The 18,966-nt window shown below is 36.4% G+C and overlaps 2 protein-coding genes across 2 annotated transcripts; one reads left to right on the top strand and one right to left on the bottom strand.

Annotated features, from left to right (window-relative positions):
* The first annotated feature begins 233 nt into the window (after positions 1-233).
* Positions 234-2,373, top strand: LOC113310820 (transcription factor MYBC1-like). Its single transcript, XM_026559617.1, has one exon. It carries the CDS (start codon positions 575-577, stop codon positions 1,517-1,519), a length of 945 nt encoding a protein of 314 aa, XP_026415402.1. The 5' UTR covers positions 234-574; the 3' UTR covers positions 1,520-2,373.
* Positions 2,374-8,191: 5,818 nt separating this feature from the next.
* On the bottom strand, positions 8,192-13,177 carry LOC113310203 (R3H domain-containing protein 2-like). Its single transcript, XM_026558796.1, has 4 exons — positions 12,782-13,177; positions 9,490-10,108; positions 9,118-9,400; positions 8,192-8,554 (listed from the first exon to the last, which is right to left on the bottom strand). The coding sequence occupies exons 1-4, from the start codon at positions 12,957-12,959 to the stop codon at positions 8,501-8,503; spliced, it is 1,134 nt and encodes a 377-aa protein (XP_026414581.1). The 5' UTR covers positions 12,960-13,177; the 3' UTR covers positions 8,192-8,500.
* Between the last annotated feature and the right edge of the window lie 5,789 nt (positions 13,178-18,966).

Below are 18,966 nucleotides of genomic sequence, written 5' to 3'. Positions count from 1 at the left end.
TGGGTCCAATAATTTTTTTTACGAGGAATATATGATGTGTCATATGGTTAAATAAACAAGATAAGGAAGAAATCAACAACAAAATTCAAAAATAAAGTACAAAAAGATTATGATAGCAATAAATTTATTTTCCTAATATGTTATCAAAACTCATTTTTAAGACCCACAAAAACCGGAAAAAATAAAAACAAAAATCGAATAAACAAATAAATAAACAAAAGTAAAAAAAAAAAACGAAGAATACAAGATCCACCTCGAACATATCTCCTCTCTATTCTCTCTCCTCTTCTATTTCTTTCTCTGAACAAACAAATCTATGAAATGAATTCTTGTTCGTCTTCATTAACATCGTCGTCATCATCATCATCAACTTTTCCTCCTCAATCTCTCTTCTTAAATTTCTTCCTAAATTCTCTCTCGTCAACTTCAAAATCACAAGTACCCAATTAGCAACAGACAAACATCACTCTACAGTTACAGAATCTTACAGTAGTATTACAGAGTAAAGAGAGATAGATATAGAGAGAGAAAGTACTGAGAAAAAAAGGTCTGTTTTTTTTTGTTCTGTAAAATTATGAGAGAAGAAGAAGCAAATTGGTTTCCGAGATGGGAAGAAGAATTACCATCACCAGAAGAACTCATGCCTCTTTCACAAACCCTAATTACACCAGACTTAGCCTTAGCTTTTGACATTAGAAACCCTAATTCAAGTCCCCAACAACAACAACAACAAAATCAATCACCAATTCCTATTTCACCCGGTCAATTAGGAGGTGGTGGTGGTGGTTCTATACCTTCACCTCCATCTCAACCTCACTCTTCCGAGTTTGAATCAGCTGAGTTAGGATCTGGTAATCTTGGTGATGAACCAGCTAGAACACTTAAAAGACCTAGACTTGTTTGGACACCACAGCTTCATAAACGATTTGTTGATGCAGTGGCACATCTGGGTATCAAAAATGCTGTACCTAAAACTATAATGCAGTTGATGAGTGTAGATGGGTTGACTCGGGAGAATGTGGCGAGTCATTTACAAAAGTACAGACTTTATCTCAAAAGGATGCAAGGATTATCAGCTGGTGGCGCTGGAAATGGAGGTGGTCCTTTATCAGCTGCTGATGCTGCTACTGATCATTTATTTGCTTCTGCTCCTGTGCCCCACCATTTTTTACATCCTGGTCGTCCAGCCCCCGGTGATCATTACTTACCCTTTGTCCCGGTGTTACACCATCAACAACAGATGGCTGCCGCAGCGGTTATAGCAGCACAGCAGCAGCAACAACAGCAGCAGCAATATCATCACAGGCAAGTGGGTCAATTTGGGTCACCACCAGGTGGGCAATTTGAACATGGATTTTTGACTCGGCAGCTACCATCACAACAGCCACCACCACAACCAATTCATAGGATAGGAGGTCCAGTTTCTGCTCAGACTCCCAATTATGTTGAAGATTTGGGATCTGCAACAGCAGGAGGAGGGAGGAAAGTTCTGACTCTCTTTCCCACCGGGTATGATTAAAGTTTGGTAATAAATTGCTCCTCTGTTTTAATCTCTTCTCTAATTGGTTATTCTGGAAAGTGTGTTCTAGGAAATTTCTATGATTTTGAGGAAATTGGGTTCAGTGTGAACTAGGCCTGGGTATGCAGTTGTAGTTGTAGTTCTTGTTCTAGTGTAATGTCAATGAAATTTGTAGACATTAGGCATCATGGTGCCATCAAACTTCCTTCTCCAGATCCCGAATTTCCTTGTATCCCCTTGTTTCTTAGTCAACTCCAGGTGATCTCAATCTATAGTTTCATAGTCCTTGGTTTTCATATATTGTAATTACAAATCTCGGTATAAGTCAGGCTTCTGCTCTTTGCTCCGCGTAGCTGATATATATTAGTCATGATGTTACATGGAGTTACATGGTGTCTGAAGCTCGGTAATCACAAGTAAATTTGTTCGGTAATCACATGTTGTTCTTGAAACACAAGTGGTCTTCTAGTTGGGTTGTTTTCATAATCTTGTAATGGAGGTCACAGCAAAAACTTTCCTGTTTGAGCTTATGATGGTTGGATAGGTAGTAGCTTTGAGTGTCTCCAGATTCCAGAAGGGGTATATATTCGCCTGACACATTCATAGGCCAGATATGAGCGGGTTTCTTTGTGCCTTTATGTAAAGGAGAGGAATTTGAATCGTGGAGTTGGTTAAACTTGCTGTAAATTGTGTCATATCTCTATTTGAATAGTAGGGAGCAAGGAAGCCTCCGATATTAGGAAAAGCTCGTGATCGAGTTCCAGTGTCGTCGAAGTATTTCAATGCTTTAAAATGTTGAAATGTAACTGAATGTTCTGAAATTTATCAGTAATCCAATACATCTTATTTATCAATCTTCTTACTTGCGTTTTATGGCCTTTGTACTTGAGTAGATATTGTTTTCTTAAGTCCCAACTCAGATTCTGATATCCTCAGTGTTGCAAACATGTGATAAGTTTTCCACTTTCTACCTTGGGTCAATTATCTCACATTTCGTGGTTGTATGCTTTATTTGATGTCTGTGAGTTTGCTTATAATCTGTATAGGTATTTCCTTAACCTTCTACAAATGAAGTATCTAGTATTCATGTCTGGGAGGTGATTTGTTAAACTTCAATGCCAGGCAATGAAGTTAAACTTCTATGCCAACTGGCAGCGCAATCAGCTCTCTCACCCTAGATGGTTGGTTAGTTTAGTTGTTTCATTGCAATTATAACATGAATGCAGATTTATTTCTTTTCACCATAATCTTCTGATATTCGGTGTTCACGACATTCTTGAGACTGTGGAATGGTGTTTGTATAAGAGAGAAATGTGCTTTGTGATGTGCAAGAGCCTATTCTGGCAGTACTTGTCCGTAGAAGGTTAAGCCAGTGAAGGAAGATATCTTTTATGTTTACTCAGGCCAGAATTTCAAGCCTGATCTTAATGCTGTCCGACATTGTCTTCGTGTGTATATCATCTTTATGTTTTTGAAATCCACCTTCCTTCAGGTCTCGCAACATAGTTTCTCAGATCTGATATCAATGTCAACTATCATCTTATACGAGATATAAGATATATGTGGTCACGAGCTTACCAATTTTCTACCTGTATACTAAATGTGAACTACGCCTTATCAGAAATTCGCAAGTGTGACAGACAAAAGGGGCCAACAGTTTTTGGTAGCATATAATGTTGTAGATAAGCAGGATTTTTGTCTTCCTTTTACCTTCAAACATTTTATGAGACATTTCAGTTCACTTCACCATCTACATTTATGCAAATTGGAGAAATTCAATCCACAAATCCAAATCTAAGTTGTGTAAGGAGACAGGACAGACCAGGTTCAGATGTTTAAAGTTTAAGCCAAGAAGGAAAAAAAGTATATCCAGAACTAAGAGCTGGCTTATGAGAATCATTTTTGTACATGTTAAACAAAGAAACAAGATTGGTTGGATCCAGAGAGATTGAGCGAATGATTTCAATTATTAGGGGTTATATGCATATAATTGAAGTGTTTGTGTCGCAATATCTTGTATCATCTGGATTTTGATTGTCCCATTCTGTCTTCGCATTAACAAATTCAAAAGAATCTTCCTTAGTTTAATCCCAAATCCTAATAAAATAACCTAGTTTTTAAAGTCTTAAGCATGGGGCATTAACATGTGATTCATCCTAAGAATCTCAAGATGAGCTGTGAGTAGAGAGAGAAAGTAGAAGTTGTTATTGAATATTGTTTCTTGTTCATTGCATGAGATCTGAACTCTCTGGACTTTGCTATTATTATATCACCAAATTTAGGTGAGATTCTGAGAAAGCCATACAATTTCTGGCTTTTTGTAGAGATAGAATTGTTTGTTTATGTTGGCGTGAGTTGGGATAAGAAAGTGGGATTATAGTTGTGTCCTATTTTTATCTATCCATAAGTACATCACTAAATCTACATTTAATACTTGAGCAAACCATACCTTTTGGGGATGGTTAATGAATCGAATAATGCAAGTCACAGAGCACTTCTTCTCTCTTTCCACGAAACACGCTAACAAATCCAGTATCAAGTGCATAGGAAACCGAAGCACACGTTCTATTCGCAGTAATTTAGAAACAGGCTGATGGTTTGGTTTATTTAGGGCCTTTAGGCGAAGCTTGCTCCTCCATTCCCGATGGAAGCATTGGGTCCTTCCTTCGAGAAATGAGCAATTTTTTTATTTTTACTAAAATAAAAAAGCGGGTTTCAGTCCAAAGAAAGAGTTTACTAGGAGAAATTCTGGGTAATATGGTTGTATCACCCATTCATTCGACATTACAGTATTTTTCCTACAATTAACGTAAGAAAATTTGTTCATAAGTAATTGACAATCATTTAAGATAGTTTGGTTTAACCAATGTAGTTGGTTATTATTATTCTTTGAAGTGATTGCACGATGTGCATCACTGTGAATGCATAATGTGTTGATGCCTTTGTTGTTCGTGCATCTGATTCCTTCAAGTATGGAAGTGTGTTTGCTTCCTTCTCTGATCTTGCTATTCCTTTGATGAGCTCGCATCCCTCAGAGGACCCTGTCATATTAGTTAATACAAGTACATAAGCCGTTTCATTAGTGACTGAATCATAGCTAGCGTCACAACATAGGATACGACAAGTGTCGGCCATGCCACTGTTATCTGGTGTCTAGGTGCAGGAGATCTAACTGGTAGTACATTCGATGCGGGCATACAAGTATCACACTGTTTTATTTTGAAATATCCTGAAGCACCTATCCCTCCATATACTCCATGATACTCCATGTTGTGACAAAAATTAACTGCTTGACAGCAAGAATATTACTACTTTTTACATTTATCAAACAAAATTCTAATGGTTGTGCCATAATTATCTTCTGAAGTAACATCATCTGAGTTAGTATCACATAAGCAACTAGGATCGGATTGGTTTCTGCATTGAGAGAACCTGATCCCTGTAGGTAAAGACATTTTCGATACATTTCCATACGAAGAGTTGAAATCTTTGGTATGATGGGGAAGCTCCAAAGGGCTCTGTAAGTAGGTTGACTAGGATGGGGATTCTGTTAGAAGCTTAACTCACTAGTGAAAGCTTTATATGAGGTTTTCACTGAAAGTCACCATTTTTGGTATGCAACTGTACCAATATGTCATTTCCAATGAGGGGTATTCTAATATTGGTGATTATTTTGGGCATTTTCCATGGTAAAAAACTATTAACAAGCTTTATGTTTCATGTCCTAGTATGAGGGTCAATGAAATCAGACACCAGCATATTAGGGTTGGGGTTAGGATAAGAATGACAAAGAAGAATAGAAGCTTCTAGAGTCCAACTATTAGTAAAAACATAAGTACTAGATCCATTCTTTACTTCCCAAATTGTATTTTCCCTAATGATTTCTAGACCAACAATAATAACTTTCCATAACCAAGATGAGTCTAGAGGTTTCCCAGAATGCAAAGGATGGCAACTTTGGAAAAGTTTACATTTCAAGATTTTAACCCACTACTCAGTTGGGGAATGAATCAGAGCCCATGATGATTTGGCTAACATATCCCTATTAAATCTTTAAAGTGAAGGTCTCCTTGAAGTTTATGAGAACAAACATTCCTCCAACTTTTTATGTAAATACCACCAGGATTACTCTTTCCCCATCCAATATAGTCGATCTCGGCCGTCTCAGATGAGATTTTGGCAATATTCTCGGTTTCGGCATAATAGCACACGAAATATATAATCTTGGCAATTTGAGAACGAAAATCTGGCCTGGCTCCCGAAATTCCAGCTGATGTTTCGTTTGCAAACTTAGGTAGTTTTCTGATAAATTATTTTTTGTATATCCATTCTCTTGGGCAAAGCTTTTGCCATTTCACAGCGATGGAATCTTGAAAATCATTTTTTACGGCCACTTGTTGTGGCTCATTAAATATGTGTTGGTACTTTTTAAGCTTTTGCAAATGAAGAAATTAATAGAAATTTAAACAACGATTTCATGTTGGGATTCAACATATTTTGCTTGCATACTTTCTTCGTCTTAATCTAATTTGAGGATTGGTTCCCTTACATTAGATTGCTTGCATACTTTCTTCGTCTTAATCTAATTGAGGATCGGTTCCCTTATATTAGGAACTCCTTTATTATGTATCTTTATATGTCTCTTTTTCAATAAAAAATGAAGACTTCCTAGTTGTTATATTTAGAGTAAATTGGAAAAAGGTTACTGATAAAATATTTTTTGTTTCAAGACTACAGAGAGAAAAACCTCATACACACTTTTGGATTTGGATTTGGATAAGAGATAAGTAATGTTGTTGTGTTGTATCAAGTAGTTAGTTAAGGACATGACTTAATCCCTCGATTTGGGACATTATCCATTTTGACCCCTCCATTTTATCAATAATATTGTTGAATTTTTCTTGTTAAGCTTATAAAATGTGTGAAAAGCACATATTAAAAGTATAAATTTTTAAAAGAATGGTTCGGATTATATTCCGAGATTCTACCGAGTTTCTCCCAGAGATAAGATTGACCCAGTGTTTCCCCCCAAATATCCCTTTGGGGTTGTTCCATTTTTGGATCTATGGCGTATGGGATGAGAAAGATACTCATGTGGTAAGTCGGAAAAGATTTCAAAATATTTTGCACCATTATAGATCTACCAGCTTGAGAAAGCTGCTTTCCTTTCCATTTCGCAGATCTTTTTTCCCAAATGATCAAGTAAATGACTAAAAGAATAATAGTTGTTCCTATCAATGAATTAAGAAATTCCTAAATATTTCTCTTTTAGGTCGATTTTCCTAACTGTCAAAGCACTAATAAGCGAGACTTCATACTAAAAAGCAGCCAGCTTTGTCGCAATTGATTACCTGACTAGAGATATTGCTAAAATCTTTGATCAAAACCATCAAATTATTAGCTTGTTCATGGGAAGCCTTGACAAATATAAGGAAGTCGTCAGCAAAAAGCAAGTGGGAAACTCTTGAGATCTCTTTACTGATACGAACCCCTTGAATTAGCTGGCTGTTTCATCATGCAAAAGATATCTAGTTAACAATTCCATGCACAAAATAAAAAGGAAAGGGAACAATGGGCTCCTTGTCGCAGACCTCTAGTTGGTTTGAAAGAATGACAAAGGGATCCATTAAGCAAGATAGAAATATTGGTGGTGTGAATACATTGATAGATAAGGGCACACCAATCATCTAAAAAACTAAAGCATTTAAGGATATTGATCATGAAAGACCACTCGACTCTTTCGAAGGCCTTAGAAATATCTGAGTTTAAGACCCATGACACCGTTATATCTTTTTTCCTTTTCCTTTTCATAGTATGAACTATCTCTTGCGCTGTGACAACATTATCAAAAAATACGTTTGTTAGGCACGTACGCCGCTTGATAAGGAGAAATTAGTTTACTAAGTAAAGATTTTATCCTATTTACAAGAAGTGTAGAAATTATCTCGTAACTAATATTGCATAGGGAAATTGGCCTAAAATAAGCCGAAGATGAAGTATTGCTAACTTTAGGGATAAGCGATAAGAAAGTACGATTCATGGACTTAACTAAACGGTTAGACTCGAATAAAGACTTGGCCGTATTCAAAACATCAATTTCAAGCAGCTCTAGATTCTGTTTAAAAAACCTCGAGGGGAAACCATCTGGCTCGGGCTGTCCAAGAGGACATCTGTTCGGCGGTTTCCCTTATTTCTTCAAGAATAATGGCTGTTAGCAAACAATTATCTTATTTCCCTTATTTCTTCAATACAGTTCAGAAATGCGGTATCACTAAATGGCTTAGAGGTTGAGGTAATGCTTTTAAAGTGATTTATCAAAAGGCCTTCAAATTCATTGTTATCCTTAGACCATTCACCATTGGGTATTCTAAGATTGTCGGTGTCCCATTCTAAGAGTCTCGAAGTCACTAAAGTGTTTCCTTCGGTATTCTATCAAGCACTTTTTGTATAGCCTTGTCTAGACTACTGGGCATAGAATTCTTCTTGAACCTTGTAAATGTTCAAGGTCTAGTTCTACACCCCTAACCTCCTCAGCATTCCGAGATTTAGCTATTTGATCTACGTTCCCAAAATGGTGTGCATTCCACTTTCTCAAATCATCCAAAGAAGGATACAATAAAGTTGCCACACAACTAACAGTCAAACCAATATGGACTCAAACTGAGCCAGCCATAGACAGCAATCCACAATCCGGTATTTTTTATCACAAGTCTACTAAAACCAGTTGTATTTTTAGTTTGAGACTACTTAATAAAACATGTGAACAATTTGATCTCCTCCCTAGTCTATCACAAATCTCCATTGCTAGTAATACATAAGGAAAACAAAATCTAAAACTTAAAAGAAAAAAAAAACAACAAGGCATGTGCCATGACAGTCATTAACGTTTTACCCTAACATAAAAGGCAAGCAACCTAGAAGAAAAGGGGAAAATGAAGACCCATTTATCTAAAATCAATACAATAATATAATTCCCATCTTCTAGTGGTTTTGGGAGTAATCAAAACTCAGAGGTTGGTGGTAGAACGGGGGAGCCTGCATAAAACAAAGAGCAGTTGTAAGAACAAAAAAAAATTGAATACTACTTCCGAGGAAGTGGTCATCAAGGCCCTAATCTCTACAAGCAGATTATGTAAGTGCTTAGCTCTAGAGTGGGCCAAATATCAACGTCTCTGTGTGCCTCACTAATACTAATCTTCTAAAAACAAGACTGGAAGCTGAGAATCACTTGGTAGAGAACTCTCTCACTAATACTAATCTTCTAAAAACAAGACTGGAAGTTGAGAATTACTTGGTAAAGAACTCTCTAAATAAGTTCAGCTCCAGCCACCATCCTTAAAATTGGCCAAGGTGGATGGATCTAAATTTTCTATTTAGGTTAGGAATCATTTCTAAGCCGAAAGTAAATAGTAGCAAATTAGCCTTTCATTTGTCACACCTGAACTCTGATCATTCTGACCAAATAAGATCTGGATCACCTAAAAATGTTCAAAACACGGAGTCTATCTAATGGCATGATGTCCGAAGTCCCCTACCTATAGGTTGTTAACAATCATAGTTATTTGTGACTTTTAATCAAATGTGAAACCACAATGTACCTGGAACATAGCATGTCTAAGTTGCTCATAGCCCTGGGCATAGACCATTGCAGGACTCGGCCATTGCATGTAGACGGCATCTCCAGAAGTCTGATTCAATCCCACAGCACAGAAAGGGCTCATAATTGGATTTGAAGGTCCATAATTAGGAGCTGATTGGGTCCTTGGCAACCGAGTAAGATGTGGAAAGCCAGCTTCATAATGGGGAAATGGAGGAGGGAAATTCTGCATGTTGAAAGGTCCCAAGCTGAAGTTCTGGTTAAAAGGTAGGCTCCTAATGTACCTGCACAAACAATTTTGAAATTTTGAAACTCGCCTGGTTTTATCAATCTACCAACCTCTTACTTCAACTTTCAAACAGCCTTGACCTACCTTTCATAACTACGATCATAGTCTGGATCAGTACGATCCTTCTCCCTGTCCCTAAAGATTGCAACCCGCGAACCATCCCTGGTCATAGGCATCTTTTCCAAGTCGATAATCACGTTTCTACAAGCTTCACTCTCACTACTGCCTAGAGACGAACTTCTTCCATCAACAGTAATCTGAGAAGCAGCAACATCTTCCAGGTCAGGGCTACTAGAGCTGCTGAAAATACGGGCCCTAGCTCGATCGTATTCCTCTTTCCGCTCTTCCACAGATCTGACTGGACTACGTTTATTACCAAGTTCATTCATGTCATTTGCAGATCCTCTATTTGGTCTCTGCCTGATGGCCAGCTTAACCTGTTCAGGTTTATCATTCTCTGTCTGCTCAGCAGGGACTTCAGACAAACATACAGTGGGGTACTTGCTTTCGGCTATTTTCCTGACCACAATTTTGGTTCCCAATCCATCAGCACTAGTATCCAACACCATAGACTGCAGACCATAGTGCTGGGCCACACGATGTGCGGCAAGTCGAAGGTATGAAGTTGGGTAATGTGGGAGCTCAAACTGCTGCTGGTCAGGATTTTGCATAAACCTCTGAATATCCAGCTCCATTCGCAGAACTGACATTACAAAAGACAGCAGGGTAAGAAATCGAGGTGAAGACTTATGAGTAAATAACAAAATTTGAGATAACGCAAGGTACATGTAACTAATTCATGGAAGGCTGTCTCAGTTTATATGGACTAAACAAATTTGACCATAACATTCATTTCAAAAACAGCTTAGAGTAATGCTTAACACTTTGGTGTCCGTATTTGCCAATCAATCTTACAGTAAACAAACCAATACATGTGAAACATTTTATCCATATAATATTTTGCATTCATGTGGCTTAGGTGCAAATTTGCGCACTACACATACAATATTAAAAACAGAATAAACTAACAGAGTATAAACTAAAAACAAATGCGTTTTAGTCTCCAGAAGGAACCTACCAAATAACTAGAAACATTTCAGCACGGAGTTCAAAAAGGAGAAAGACTAATCAAAATCTAAGCCAGGAAATTAACTTTAAACAAGAATAGAATAACAAATACTAAAAGTGAGAGAGAGGGTAAGGGCAAGGGTTAAGCATATTATCATGAAGGTACGAGGAAATAAAACTTGGTCAGGAGCAGTAAGAATAAGGCACTACTCAATCATACTAAAAGTGTAGGAGTGGCATTTCCAACTTCCAAAAGACTAAAGCCCCACAAAGTTCCTATTAACCTCTGTAAGGCACAAAAACAACAAGGCACGTGGCTAAGGAAACTTCAAGATTTATTGCTTTTTGTTCTTTTCAGTGAGACTATACAAACTTAGCAGAGAGATGAAACAAAGCTATCTCGTGAAGCTTGGATTGCTCAACAAAAATGCCTTTTCAAAACAAAAGATAAGTACAAGCAAATCCTATTAGCTCTAAAATACAATCACAGAAAAAAACAAGAAGAAACCTAGATTATCCTCTGCGAAGAAGCTACATGAGTTCCTTTTACTTCAATATTGACATTAGTTGTAATTTTCAATTCCAAAGTTGCTCCACTTGATTTTCTTCATTGGATCAAGACACTGCATCCTCTTTCTAATATTCTACTGATTATTACGTAGCTTCTCTACTTTCTTTCACTTTCTTCAGTTGTTTACATCTTCATTCTGCAATTTCACACACCCGGTAATGAACACTGTGTTCATCTGTTCAAAGCTTTCAGTTTTGCGTATGCTGTCTATAAATCGTAGTTAATAAAAACACCAATAAACTACTTTCACCAACGCATGTCCCTTGGTGTCCCTTGCCCTGACACTGTGATACATACACACAAATAATAAATTTCACTTCTTTCTTTCTTCTCAGTTGCTGACATCTCTTTCCGCAATTTTAAGCATCTTGTAATGATACTATTCAAAACTTGTAATATTCATCTGTTCAGAGCTTTTGGTTTTCCATGCACCAGTTATAAACTAAAGTTAACATATGCAAACAAATTTATTCCTTTCACCTAGGCTTGTTCCTTAGTGTCCTTGCCCTGCCACTATGACAGACACCTAAGGCATCGGGAACCTTAGCATATTTAGCACAACAACGGAGGCAAAAAAAAAGAAAGATTAAACTAAATCCATAACCTTCACGTCCATCCACTAGCAAGCAACTAAGAGTGCATAGAAAAGACCCGTTGATTAATCTCATCATTACAGGGAGGTGAAAATTTCACTTCCTATTCAACTTGGCGTCCCCTCCCAGAAAATGTAGGGGAGTGGAGTATGATAATACTTGATTGTTGCTTCAGCGTGTTACTATTTTCTAGACCATGTGAGATTGCGCCAGACACATTCTATCATATTTCAACCATGTAACCATATAACAGAAACTAAGAAGTGACCTCTTTAAAGACAGAAATGCGTTCTCACTTTGCTTCCACAGCACATTGGGGGAACAAGGTTAGATGAATTCACCATAACATAATATGTGTAGCAATGTCCATGATGTGATTTGAGACACTAACCAGAGTTTAAGTGTTGTGATCAAGAAAGAAATAGGCACACTCGGGAAAGTAGTGTCCGGTTGCACAAAGTGCGCAACAAGAGGACCTATTGAAAACATACAGGATATAGTAACAGGTTGTTGTGCTGTCTTTAGAATATATCATCTACCAGTGTGACCACATAAATCAACATCGTAGAAGAAACTGAATCAGGTTGTTGTGCTGTCTTTAGAATATATCATCTACCAGTGTGACCACATAAATCAACATCGTAGAAGAAACTGAATTATTTATGTAACAGACATTTGGGTACCATTCTTCTAAGAATAACACCTTCTTCAAGGAAACCAGACCCTAGAATACTTGGAAAATTGTTTTAACTCCGTCGGAGTAAGTAAATGCGAGCCACCCATAACTATCGTGTTCCTGTACTTGATTTAGGATTAATAACCTTATTAACAGAAACTATCATCCACAACCAGTTTATTACATACCTAAGGACACAAAACATTCAGTTCACCCTAAATCAAGCAACACACTAACTCAATATTAAAATTCCTCATGGATCTAGCATGAATTGACATCCAACAAAACATAGATCTATAAAATTCATAACCCTAAATTACTCTAACCCTAGCATATATCTAAGATAAACCTAAAACAAACACACACCATTACTAAATTCAACCTAAATCACAAAATCAAACAAGCAAAACACAAAATTTACACCCCCAAATACAAATTAAATAATAAGATAAGGTGAATGAGACTAACTGGTAAGACGATGGCGAGGGTTTTGAAGAGCTTCTTTTAAGAAAGGATCTACAGAAGGTGGAGGAGACGAAGTAGCAACACCATCACCAACAACAACAACATCAGCCTTATCCTTATTATTATTATCATGCGCTGGGGGTGATGACATAAGAGAAGAAGAAGAAGAAGATGGATCCATTTCTCTCTCTCTCTCTTTCTATGAAAATAAAAAAAACTAACAAAAAATTCTTCTCTTCTTCTTCTCTAAATCCCTTCTCTCTATGTATTTTAACAGAGAAGGTTTAAGAAAAAGAAGATTTTCCTCTTCTAAGCATCGAAGAAGAAGAAAAAAGAAGTTTTTCGTTTTCTCTCTATCACACCGCGCGCACAAAATTTTTTAGAGGAAGAAGATTTGGAAGATTACTTGAAACACCCTTTATCTCTCTGCCCTAGACATTACTGTAGAATTTACGACCAAAACTCAAAATGGTCGCTTCTGTTTGCTAATCATAATCGTACACGTGGTTCAATCTGTATGGCTAATTTTAGATCTTTAGATTCTGTATAGGTACAAAAGATGCTATAGGTCTAGGCTTCTAGATCTTTCTTTCGCCTATGGGAGAGTTACGGTTTTAAGTTTGAGCCACAATTAAAATTTGTGATTTTGAGACTTCAATTAATCAATGGACTTTGTTATTTTGTGCATTCATCCGCGATAGAAGAATTAATCGTCGTCATGAAAATGTAATTGGAAGAAGTAATATATCCTACGTCTAATCTAACATTCAAGAAGTAGAGATTGCAACTTTGCAAGATAAACAAGTAAAGAGACATACGATACAAGAACACAAAATATACGTGGTTCGATATGATTATTTACGTCCACGGAGGTGAAAGGCTGATCTTATTATTTCTTTCAAGTTACAAAGACAATGGCACTCAATACTTAGTCTCTCTCCCTGCTCACTCACTTACAATCACTTGCCTTCTTCTCAATATAAGAGTGTGTATTTATAGGCACAGAACAAGATTATAGTGTTAGTCTTATTCTATCAAATCTGATGGTCTTATCGGACGAGTATCGATATCTTCTTCCGATGCTGAACACCGACCCTATGATCATCCGAAGTGGATGCCTTCCGATATACCCTCGCTTGGTACAATCATTTTTTTATCCGATGATTGTGATTCCGATATCCCTTGATCTGATGTCAATACTCTACCCGATATGAATCTGTCATCCTCTGCACATGGGTCCACCATGACTTGACTCTCCTGCTCCCCACGCGTGCTTCGTCGGTGCATTTAATGTCTTGCCTCCCGATACACACTACACCACTAGATCCGACCCCATGCTCTACAAGTGTTTGCTTCCCACGTGGGTGGTAGATTTCTCTTTTACCGTGTCGAGACCGAGAGGATGATTCCGTGCTTCTCTTTGGTCATTCTTCGGATACGCCCTAGTCTGGCACAGTGCCACCTCCAACTGCCGATATTTTGCTACTACAGGAAAATTGTAAACAAAAAAAAAGTATGATAGATAATGCAAATTTGCATTTGAAAAGGCAAATATTTATGGGTTTTATAAGTGCAAAATGTGCCTTCTCCAATGCAAATCTACATTATCTCTCATATTTTTTTATTATTTTTTACAATTTTTCATGTCAATGATTGGCTCTTATCTTGTACATGGATGCACAACATAACAAAATTCGTGTTATTTTATCTACCAGAAAATTTACCGTTTGAACCACAATTAAAATTTGTAATTCTTAGAACTGAATTCGTGAAAGTCCCGAACGAGGTATGTTGTTCCTTATTTGTTTTTTTGTTTCAATAATTATTGGCGGACCTCACTAAAAACGAACCTAAAGAAATATATAACGTGTATCGAATGTCACAGTTAAAGAAGCTAAAAACGCGTCTGTGTTTGTCAGTGATTTTGAAATCGTGTCTGCTTTGAAAAGGGTCGTTGATTTTGATATTTTTTGGATGATTTACACCTATTGATTCAAATCCAAATAAATCTTCCCAAAATCTGGTTTATTACTCAAAAAACGTCTAACTAGAAACAAGGTCTTCATCTTAATTATTATTATTATTATATTATAAATTATAAATATAATTTCAGTAAATTTTCCTCTCATGTGATTAAAGCTAAGAGTACTCACAATCCCATAGCTTTTGGCCTCACTTTGAGATAATTTAGACCAATAAAAAATCACGGAACAAAATTTAGAATAACGTAAACTTTTCTTTCCATGTTCATAGCAATGTCGAATCACTTGAGGGTTTTTAAACCAATAGGAAACCGAGAGCTTTTATCCCCTTTCACATGACTACTACTTACGTGTTCTAGGTGGGTAATAACTACCTAATGCCATATGCATATAACTTGCTCTCCAGATCCTAATTGATATTCACTTTTGTCGCCTCTTCTCCTATCTTTGGTTCTCCATTCTCCCTGTGTTCATATTACGATCCAACGTCTCCTGCTGATTTATTTTTTTGGATTTTTTTTCTTGTTTTTCATATGAATGTTTCTGGAGGAAATCATCAGGAAAATATATTGAAGGTTTGATTTAGCTATGTTTTAATTTTGTCGGTGAATGTTTATCACTTTTAACCAGACGTGATTTAGGGTTTATTCTTTATCTATATTTTTTGGGTGTAAAGATATGATTATGAAAAGACGAGGGTACCCAAATACACCACAATCTTTTATTTTGATCACAACCTATACAAGACCCACTGTGTATAAACCTCTTGGAGATACAATTACTCAAGGAATATTTCAACACAGTGTCCACTTGATATAGGATTAGTCCGAACTGGTCTAACTCGTGAATTAAATATCAAAGGCAAGTGGAGAAAACCAATACACTTTGTGTGATTGTCTATGGATATGGAATCGAGACAATACAACAAAGGAGTGATCACTTGATAAAAGGTACGGAAATAACCGAAACCAATGGGATCAATATCAAGTGCCATATTAACGTATAAAGTGCAATTTACTTTAATTATAATAAAACAATTATAATGCAGAATTTAAAAGTAAATGGCACAGCAAGATTTTGTTAACGAGGAAACCGCAGATGCAGAAAAACCCCGGGACCTTGTCCAGAATTGAATACTCTCAGGATTAAGCCGTTATACAAAATCTAAATCAGCTTCGTATAGTTGAGACCAAGCAACTAAACCTATAGTTCACCTAGTTCTGTATGTATCCCTGCGCCTCCAACTTGCAATAAGTCACGCACTTGGAGCAATTCCTTTGGTTCGTATTCCAAACAGTAAAAGAACAACAAATCTGTTCGGTAACAACTCTTTTCAACCAAGTGATATGAGTTTGACAAAAGACTCTTCCGTTTATCCCAATAAACTCCTTTGTCAGGTCCTTAGATTTATCTTTTCAACAACTACCAAAGTAATTGTTAAGATTATGCAATCAATACTTTTAATCACAAAGAAACGTATTGATGCCGATCTACTCAACTAATCAATCTAATCTATCACAAAGATAAACCGATTATAGTTGGATCTTTTTCCAGCCGAAACAAGTTTTTTGCACACCAAAGATTATGAACCCAAATATCTTATTTGTCTTCAAATCTTTTTTGATCTTCAATAAACACCTGCACACAAACAACTTGAATCTCTTGTGGTCAATCATACACAGAACGGAGTCTGTTAACAATGGATTATCACAAGACGTCTTTAGATCTACAAACAGTCTAAATATCCCCGTCGAAACTTCGATCTAGTTTGAGTGAATCTTATATCACAAGAGAATATTCTCAAGCATAAACAAACTAGGTGCAATCAAAGTTCAACCACCGTTAGTCAATCAAATCAATCGAAAACTAATAATAAATTACAATTATCTAGTTTCCCACCAATGGTACTAATAGAGCTTCTCAATTCCAAAAGTCTTTAAACCGAGCGGCCGTAAGAGATTTCGCCTAATTGGGTTACTTTCCTCTCCGAATAGGCGGCTCCACCAGTAACAACACAACTAGGTAGTTTTGCTGGCTCTGAGGATTAGTTTGCTCGAAATGCAAACTTCAATATTTATAGACCAAGGAAGTTTGGACACCAAGGAATTTCCAAAAACGAATATTCTCAAAGATATGCAATAAAGCCAAAAACGATTTTCATAATTCCTAGAAATGCTATGTCCAATTAATGACCGAAATCTCAGTAGAAAATCTCCAACTAGTAAATGCACATTACTAATTTTTATTTTTTAAAGATATGCATTTTAATTGCTGGAAATTAAAAGCATATAAAAATTAAAAACCTTAATTAAAAGATTCTCAATTTATTTCGATCCGGGATTCTCCTTTAGCTATTAAGGAATATCTTTGAACAATAAAAGATAAGAGTTACTGCACATGTTCAGAGTATGTCAACATCTTTACTTTGTAAATTCTTTTTCATATTTACAATCTTGGAACCGATTTGCCACACTTCCAAACAAGTTTAGAATTGTTTCATCTGACTTCCAAGGACTATGTGATTGATTATCCTATCAAATCACCATTAATGGGTTTCATGGTTCTACCTCAACATAAAGTTTCGGTTCTACCTCCAAGTGGGTTCTAGGATCGGTTACACTAGTTACCATAAAATGGTTAACTAAGTACTAGGATCGGTTACCACTTCTTATGGTAAAACTTGTAATCGGTTCACCAAGTTATAAGATCGGTTGCACCAACTTACTAAAACTTGTTAAACCTCTTACAAGGATCGATTACACTCTCTCTTGTGATCGGTCACACCTCTTACTAGGATCGCTTACCCAATGGCTAGTATTTAGTCACACCAAATTCAAGATATCGATCTTACCATCTTGAGTGATTACTTAAGATCGGTTTCACTAATAAAAGTCATACCAATACAAAAATCAGGCCTTGTGAATAGTTTTATCAAGATACATAAACAAGTTATGGGCGGTTATACTAAACACGCATATTGGTAATTCAAGAGATTTGCAATGAATAACAATACCAATAAGCCTAGCGATTTCCCTTTCGATTCACAAAACAAGTTTATGAATTTACTTCCTTTAAACGAATGTAAAACATTGTTTCCTATGAATAAATCTTCACCCATACCCATACATAATCACAATAACATTCATACGGTTATATCGATGTCTTATATACGAAGTTCAAAAGATAGACGTTATACTTCATATTGTGATTCCTTAATACTATGTCTAACTAGAGTATAATCATTCACAGCTTCGCAGTTATGTTTTCAATATGCACGACTTGAAAGATATGTTAGGGAATAAAACAGTTCAAGTCAAATATTACTAACCTCAAGTCGAAGGATGTTGTCGTCGTTGTAGCTCCATACTTCTTCACATTCTTCAAGTCTTCACGTAATACTTGTAACGTCTCATATCCTAATACTTTCAAGCTAACCTATACGAAGTTGATTCTAGTAAATAATCAAGCGACTCTTTAAATGAGTTTTGGTTCACTAAAATATGACAACCAAACTTGACATACCGACGCTTGGTGGGTTCAACCGAGCTATGCTCTAACAGATTAGTTGTGTTTTGGCTTTGCAGTTGAAGGTTTATAATCAGACATGATTTAGCTATGACATGTGATTTAAATGAAAACCACGTGTATTTTGGGGTTTGTGAACAATGATATCCTATTATCTTTTGGTAACACCTTAACTTATTTTCCTGATCGATTTCTCTTAGTTTTACTAACTTTTACACTGCTCTCATTTATGGTCTTACAAAATAAAATACACTTAACGTAGATATACACGATGAACAGGATTAGGGTATTTAATTGGGGTGGTGATATAATTAAAGTTCAATGGTTGATAAAGAGGTTATCGTGCAATACTAATTTCTAAAGATAGTCTAATTTGTTGTGCTAATTTAGTCGGGTAAGTCTCACTTAAAACGTTACCTGGATTTCGTGACTTCTACGAATCGAATTTGAGTGCTTGGGTTTTGGGAATTTTATTTACGATGTGTTCCTAAACTACTAACTCTATGAACCAGTATTGATCCACAACTTGCATGTAGGCTGAAGTGGGTATTCATACTTTGATATTAAATAACACGGACGTATCTGGCTACGTTCTAACTTTCACTAATCTAATCAAGAAAGATGAATAATGAAGATATTTTAAGTGCGTGCACTTCGGCCTAGCAATACCAAAAAGAGTAG

This window comes from Papaver somniferum, chromosome 9, assembly GCF_003573695.1.
Source record: "Papaver somniferum cultivar HN1 chromosome 9, ASM357369v1, whole genome shotgun sequence".
NCBI lineage: Eukaryota > Viridiplantae > Streptophyta > Magnoliopsida > Ranunculales > Papaveraceae > Papaver > Papaver somniferum.
Note: the sequence above shows the minus strand (reverse complement) of the source record. Positions and strands in the feature narration are given on the sequence as shown.